This window comes from Solanum verrucosum, unplaced genomic scaffold (assembly GCF_900185275.1).
Source record: "Solanum verrucosum unplaced genomic scaffold, falcon-dt-bn FXZP01000295.1, whole genome shotgun sequence".
NCBI lineage: Eukaryota > Viridiplantae > Streptophyta > Magnoliopsida > Solanales > Solanaceae > Solanum > Solanum verrucosum.
In genome coordinates this window covers 1,430,234-1,438,137 of record NW_026019924.1, presented here as the reverse complement: position 1 = coordinate 1,438,137, position 7,904 = coordinate 1,430,234, and the positions used below count along the sequence as shown (strand labels likewise).

Genomic DNA, 7,904 nt, shown 5'->3' with positions numbered 1-7,904 from the left:
TAGTCACATAAAACCAAGAGGTGGCACAAATTTTTGCAAAAGGGTGAAAAAACCATTTACAATTAAACAAGGAGTCACATGCTCAAACATCCGCAAAAAAGTACCACACACAATTCACATCACAAAACCCAATCTATACACAAAATAATAATCACAAGAAGTAGGTAGGGAAATGCGTCACCCCACCATGAAGAAAAACCAATTTGTTCTCAAATGCAATAAAAACATCCAAAAATATAAAAAAAAGTGACAGAGAGGGAGGTAAAGAAAGGTCATGTCCACACAGTCTCTCCATTTGTCGGGGCATCAGCACCCGATGCAACATCAACAATACTAGCACCACTAGGGTCAGCCAAGGGAGTTTCTGCCAAAGAGATCTGCACAGCTAACTCGACCATGGCCTCCTCAATCTCTTTAAAGCCCTCATAAGAATCCTCCTCATCAACACCCAACTGTTCCTCATCGTTCTCACCATCAAACTTAACAAAATATACCTCTTCAATGCGGACCTCATCTCCGGTGGTAGCCGGAGGCATTTCTGGATGAACTGGAAAATCAGGGATATCTATTGTCCCAAAAATCATTGACATGTCAGTGGACTTCAGTTGGTCCACATCTCTCCTCAACTAAGCAATAACGGCCTGTAGAGTCGTCACCTCATCAATGGCTCATTTTCCTTGCTCACACACCGCTATACGTTCCGCAATGGCATCAATAGTAATACTAAGGGGTGCCACAACGTCACCAAGGGCCCTCTCGATCATGCCAAGAATGGTGGCCTCAAATATGGTGGCATGTTTATCAGCAAAATGGGATAGCTGCCCCATCCATAGTAATGTCGCCTGGGTGAGCAGGGGCCGGCCAGTAGTAACAACACATAGTCAATCGGCTTAAATTTTGCTGCCGGATTCTTCCCTTGTGGCACCAGGCCACTGTAGGCACTATAGAGGTCTGTGACCCAATTTGGAATGTACAGGCCACGGGGCATAGTGAATAACTAGAATTTGTACAACCTCATGCAACTTATAATCTCTGGGAATCTGTCTATTATGCCATTAATAGACAACCTCTTCTCCTCTATAATGGTCCTCAACACCTCAGTCTTCATTCTGTTAATAGACCTGGGAGGAGGACCCTGTACCACTAGTGCTAGGTCCACAAACTGTGCTAAAGCAAAAGAGGTAGTGGTGGCCTGGGGTGTCTTGATCTTAGACGGATCATACATCCTTTTGGATAATAGCTCCACCCTCTGGGCTACTAGTATCTCAACATCCTTAGGCACAAAATTGGTAGCCTGAGTATCTTGGTGCTCACCCTCACTCTCAGAATTGGTGAGGTAAGTGGCATAGATCCTGTCACTATCAGAGCTGGCCTTAGGTGATGCAGGATCATGTGCTTTTCCTTTCCCTTTTCCCTTCCCACATATGGTGGGAAGCTTGGTAGGCTTAGCCTTGGACGCAACTGCATCCTCATTGATTATAATTCATTTGGCCCTCTTGCGGGGAAGCATGTCTCTACCATCCACTTTTGGTCTAGCCATATCTACAAATACATCATAGAGAGTATGAAATAGTTCAAACAAAGTTGTAGAAAAATAATTGTAGACAGACTGACCGAATCACTTTGGCGAGCCATGTTGGGCTCGCCGAAAGGATTGGCTCAAAATTTCTCATAAAAAATGGCATGTCGGCAGTGGCACCATTTTACCGGGGATCTTGATAAACGTAATCTTCATCCATGTTTTAACCACTTCCTAGTCATCAATCTTGTGTTGTGAGTTGGACATCTTTGTCACCTAGCATTTCAACTTATTTATTCGACATTAAAGGTTACCTTTTTGAACCCAGAACTTGTATTTCGCAATTTTTACTCATTTTCAAGGGTTTTAATCTTAATGATGTGTGTTGCGCCTCTCATATCTTTAATTGTTTGCTTGGGTGCGCGTTTTAATTTAATTTTCATGCCTAAAATGCTTGTATTGTTGATTTCTCGAAATGTGTGCTTTAAACTTGATCAAAATTATTGGGTTATGCTAAAATTATATTAGGTCTAGTTGGGTGAAGTCTAAGTAACCCGCATTTGTTCCAAATGATGCACTTCGCCCAATGATAGAGTGGTTGACGTCTTTCCTAAGGGCTAAATGTGTCAAATGGCCAAATTTGGCAAAATCTAGAGATGTCTGAGTAACCTGGGGGCATGGGTTGCATGGTTCTTGGTCTAATTGTATTAGTGTGTAGTTTGATTTTGTTTTTGGTGGCTGCGGGGTTGAATTTGGAAGTTGGGGTTGAAAGTAGGCACGCTGGGTAGTTTTGCGAGCTAGGTCGGGCCCGCCGAACCACTCGGTGGTTCACCGAATTCCCCCTTATCGCCTTTAATTTCATGCTAAAATAGATTTTGGGTAATGTAACTTTTGGCGAGAAGCCTGAGTTCACCGAGTGGACTAAGCGACTCATCAAAAGTCTTTCTTGGGCTCCCGTTCTGCGCCCCTAACCCCTAAAATACACTATAACTTTCGATGGGCTAGTCCGTGATTGTCGAATGCTATTGGAGATTCATCGAAATGGCCCTTAGATCGACGACATGCAAATTTTTCTGAGAAATTTTGAGCAAATCCTTTTGCCGAGCCTGACTTGGCGAGCCTGACTTGGCTCGCCAAAGTTATTCGGTGACTCGCTGACTTGTTCGGCGAGCCTGTCTGCAACTATTTTTCTGCAACTTTGTTTGAACTATTTCTTACTATCAACGATGTATTTGCAGATTTGGCTAGACCAAAAGTGGTTGGTAGAGACAAGCCGCCCCGCAAGAGGGCCAAAGGAATTACAATCAACGAGGATGCTGCTGCCTCCAAGGCAAAGGCTACCAAGTTTCCCACCACAGGTGGGAAGGGAAAAGGGACAGGAATAACACATGCTCTTGCGTTACCTAAGGCAAGCTCCAATAGTGACGGGATCTATGCCACTCACCTCACCACTTCTGAGAGTAAGGGTGAGCACGAAGATCCTTGGGCTACTAATTTTGAGCTTGAGGATGATGAGATACTAGCAGCCCAAGGGCGGAGATGCGATCCAAGAGGATGAATTATCCATCTAGGATAATGACTCTCCAGGCCACCACTACTTCTTCTGCTCCATCACAAGCTGTGGTCTTAGTACTACCGATATAGGGTCGTCCTTTTTGGACAATGAATAGACTACAGACGGAGGGGCTGAGGACCATTATAGAGGAGAAGAGGTTCTCTACTGATGGCGTAACAGACAGATACCTAGAGATCATGAGCTACCTGAGGTCGCACAAATTCCAGCTTTTCACTAAGCCCCATGGCGCGTACATTCCAAATTGGGTTAGAGACTTCTACAGTGCCCTGATGCCACAAGGAAAGAAGCTGAGAGCCAAATTCAAGCCGGTTGACTATGTGGTTGTCAGGGGTAAAAAGGTGCAATGTGATATTGATGTTATCAATGCAATCATGGGGGTTTCAACACTGATTGAGGATGATTGCCAATATAAGATCAGGACAAAGACGTTAGAAGACATGAAGAAGTGGTTGGCTCATCTGATATCAAACGGTACTCCTAAGTGGCTCGAGGTTGAAGAACCTATTGAGAAGAAGGACCTAAATCTAGTAGCAAGGTTTTGGTTTGGCTTCATTAGCAATACCGTCATGCCATCCCAGAATGAGTCGATTTTCCACCACACCAAAGCAGCCTTTCTTGGTTGCATCATTGATAGGACAAGGTTGAACATGGGGATGATTATTGTACAAGAGATGGTCATGAGGGCCAAGCAATGCAAAACTTCTCTCCCATTTTCAGTGTTGATCACCAAGCTGTGCAGGGAAGCTCGGGTGCCTAGAGATGAGAAGAAGGATATGAAAGTGACTCCCACATCCTGTACAAACATTCAGAGGATTGAGGTAGAGTATTTGAACGATGAAGCAAAAAAAAAAAGGCAGGCATGGTGGACTATTCCCCGATTGTTAATACTCAAACCCTACTCTTAGCTCCTCTGCATTCTCCTTGCCTCCTAGGTCGACTGTTGTTACTGTTGGTCGGCCCTCGCTCACCCAAGCGGCATTACTACGGATGGGCCAGCTAGCCCATTCTATTGATCGATACACCGCCAGACTTGAGGCCACCATCCTCGTATGATCGAGAGGACCCTTGCCAATGTTGTGACAACACTAAGTATGACTATTGATGCCTCTGCGACATGTATAGCGGTGTGTGAGCAAGGCCAAGGGAAAACTATTTAGGTGATGGCTTTGAAGGTCGCTATTGCTGAGCTGAGGAGATATGTGGACCAGCTGAAGTCCACCGACATGTCAATGATTTTTGGGACAATAGAGATCCCTGATGTGCCAATTGATCCAGATATTCCTTTGGCTACCATCGGAGATGAGGTCCACAATGATGAGGTAGTTGTTGTTGAGTTCGAGGCTCAAACCGATGAGGAACAACTGGGTGTTGATGAGGAGGCTTCTAATGAGGGACTTACAGAGATTGAGGAGGCCAAGGTCAAGTCAGTTGTGCATATCTCTTTGGGAGACACTCCCTTGGCTGACCCTAGTTGTGCTAGTACTGTTGATGTTACATCGGGCACTGATGCCCCGACTGATGGAGAGACTATGTAGACAAAACTTTTCTTTACCTCCCTCTCTGTAACTTTTATTGAATTTTGGATGTTTTTATTGCATTTGAGGACAAATTACTTTTTCTTTGTGGTGGGGTGAGGTATTTCCATACCCACCTCTTTTGATTATTATTTTGTTTATACATTGGGTTTTGTGATGTAAATTTCATTTTGGCACTATTTGCGGATGTTTGAGCTTTTGGCTCCTTGTTTTATTGTAAATGGTTTTTTGATCCTTTTGAAAAAAATTGTGCCACCTCTTGGTTTTGTGTTACTATGGTTATTCTTGTGCAAATTTGAGTATCGGTCTTGATCTATTCCGATAGCTTGAATTTTGGTCTTAATCGAACAAAAATGAATGTGCGGATATGATGAGGCCAAGTGAAGTTGCTTAGGCAATATGTGAACTTTTTGAATGTCGTTGTGACTAGCCGGTTATGGAATAGAGGTTGTTTTGATGAACATTGCACACTAGCGAGAGTGTGGAGCCTTGTTTGATACTGGTGCCAATGCCTTGTGTGATTAGCTTACCATGAACCATGTGTGATGACACACAGAATTTTCCCCATTGGTCCGGTTCACTAACTGATGCAATCTCTTGAAATTATGTTAAGCAACAATTTTAAATAGTGAAACAATTTGACTTTATACCTCTTTTGTGGCCAACCTTGTTAGTGTGTGAACTTTTCTTGAACATCCTTTGAGCCTTAGACTTTTACTAGGAAGAAACTTGATATAATTGTAACCCTCTCTTTATCCATTCACCTATAATCCTCATGAAATGTGGTTTGTTTGAATAGCCAACTTAGGCCAAAAGCCTAAGTTGGGGGGTGTGGTGAAAAGAGAAGGTAAATCAAGAAGTGCAAATATAGTCTCCCTTGATCCATGATTTTGAGAATGATGGACCCCTACATACAAAAAAAATGAGAAAAGAACAATAAAAAGATACCAATTGTTGGTTTTTTAGTAAAGAAATAAAGAAAATAACAAAGAAAGACTTTGAGAGAAAAAATACTGCAGTATTATCAAAGGGAATTATTTTATTAATAATTCAAAAACTTGCATTTATAGATATAATTCCTAGCTAAAAATAGAAAAATAAGATACTACATATCAACTTAATTCAAATAACAAATAAAAAGAACTAACTCCTAAATATAAGTCAAATAGTACTCTAATAACAAAATTTAAAAGTCCTAAAAATAGCTAACTGTTTTATTTTTGCAATATCCTCAGACATATTCTCAACACTCCTTGGATCAGGAATTGTAGATTGCAGTCTCATCTGAAATTGACCTTGTGAAGAAATCTGCTAATTCATCCTCTGTCTTGCAAGGCTTGTGTGCATCTTCTGTTGGATTAAATGAGAAGCTCTTACTTCTCATTTCAACTTGTAAAAACTCTTGCTTAGTAGAATAAAAAATTCGACAATATTTGTCTCCAAATAATAATTTAAATCCTTTTTCTGTTAGCTGACCAACACTAAACAAACTTTTATCAATATCAGGCACATAAAGAACCTCTGAAATTATTTTTGTACCTGAATTTGTTTTAATTGAAACAGACAATTTTCCTTTTGTAGGAATACAATCACCATAACAAATTATGACTTTCTTATTTTCCATAGGAATGAACTCTTTAAAAAGATTTCTTTCATATGTCATGTGGTTTGTACAACCACAATCAATCATCCAAAAATCATATTTTTTGGTTGAAAAACAAGTTCCCACAAATAAGTGGTCTTGTTCTTCTTCTTCAGTAGTAACTTGGGCAACTGTTTCATCTTTTTGAAATTTGCTTTTGCAAATCACAGCTTCATGACCAAGTTGTTTGGAGTTCTTACACTGTGCATCTGGTCTTTTCCAACTTTTATATGGATGATGTCCATTTTTTCCACAGTGCTGACAAGGTTGGTAATTTTTAAAAATTTTACCCTTGCTTTGAGTTTTGTGGCTGGCTACTAAAGCTCCTTCAACCATGCGATCTTGCCTCAAAAGTCTCCTTTCTTCGTCAGCCTGCCAAGAATTTAACAATTCTGCCAAGGATATTTTGGACAGATCTTGTGTGTTTTCCAAGGTAGTTATACATGCTTCATATCTTTCGGGCAATGTAACAAGAACTGTTTCAACAATTCTTGTTTCTTTAAATTCGTTGCCTAGTAATCTTACCTTATTGACAATTCCAAACAATCTATCAGAGTATTCATTGACTGTTTCTGACTCTTTCATTCTCTGCAGTTCGAATTCCCTCATTAAATTTAATACCTTCATTCCTCGTATTCTTTCATCTCCAGCATATTCTTTATTCAGATAATTCTAAATATCTTTTGGTGATGTGAGAGTCATGATTTTCGTGAAAACACTTATCGAAATAGCAGCAAACAATGTTGCTTTTGCTTTCGACTTTATGATTTTCTTTTCCTTGTGACTCTTGATCTGGGCCACGGTGGGATTATTTGGCAGCGGATTAATTTCATAATCCTCTTCCACGGCTTCCCAAAGATCAAGAGACTTCAAGTAAGTTTCCATTCCCACAGCCCATAGTTGATAATTCTCACCATAAAAAATAAGAGGAGCTATTCGTGAAAAAAATATCAGAGCAGGCAAAGGTCTTGAGATCAAATCTCAAAATAATGAAAAAAGTTGAGAAATAAAGTGTGACAGTTGCAAAAAAAATGAGGTTTCCAAAGTTTCATGGAAAATGAATAATAGGGTGAGCTTTGAGCATGAATGAGAATGATAAAGAAAAGACAAGAAAATAGTGTTCATACCACATTTCATGAGGAAAGCAGACAGTTAGTCTAAATGACCATATCTTTACACTCATCCCCGTTACAAGCCTTGAAAAGACCTTTTTGATCATGAGTGAGCTGAAACAATTGTTAGTTGGGTAATAAGGGCAAACCTATGGGTGAAGTCATGCATGTGGTCATCTTTGTGAGTGTGAGAGTTGTATGTGATTGCGGAGCTTTAAATTGTAGAAGAGTATTGTGTGAATATGGAATCATTCTTTGTGTGAGGCATTTGAGTACTTTTGTTGAGCTTAAACTTGCATTTGAAGAAAGTATTGTGACTTGAGAATCTTTGGTAATGGTGAGTCACAACATGAACCTTTGAGTGCACAGTTGATCCTTGAATGAGTAAGTTGAGTCTTGTTGTATGCATTCATGATTGAGTCTTGTATAGCACTGTTTGAGACATCCTTTTTGAACTATTTAACTTGAGTTTTACTTGAGCACAAACAAAATTTTAAGTTGGCAGTGTTGATGAGTTCGA

At 40.4% G+C, this 7,904-nt stretch overlaps 1 protein-coding gene across 1 annotated transcript; it reads right to left on the bottom strand.

Moving 5' to 3' along the window:
* Positions 1-5,888: 5,888 nt before the first annotated feature.
* On the bottom strand, positions 5,889-7,157 carry LOC125827335 (uncharacterized). The gene is made up of 3 exons (XM_049506642.1): positions 6,990-7,157; positions 6,798-6,860; positions 5,889-6,644 (listed from the first exon to the last, which is right to left on the bottom strand). The coding sequence occupies exons 1-3, from the start codon at positions 7,155-7,157 to the stop codon at positions 5,889-5,891; spliced, it is 987 nt and encodes a 328-aa protein (XP_049362599.1).
* Between the last annotated feature and the right edge of the window lie 747 nt (positions 7,158-7,904).

Coding starts and splice junctions, on each gene's coding strand:
- LOC125827335 (XM_049506642.1), bottom strand. CDS start 7,157: ATGGAAACTTACTTGAAGTCTCTTGATCTTTGGGAAGCCGTGGAAGAG. Junction 6,861..6,989: donor TTGCTGCTATTTCGATAAGT/GTTTTCACGAAA, acceptor TTCGAACTGCAG/AGAATGAAAGAGTCAGAAAC. Junction 6,645..6,797: donor TGTTTGGAATTGTCAATAAG/GTAAGATTACTA, acceptor AATTCTTGGCAG/GCTGACGAAGAAAGGAGACT.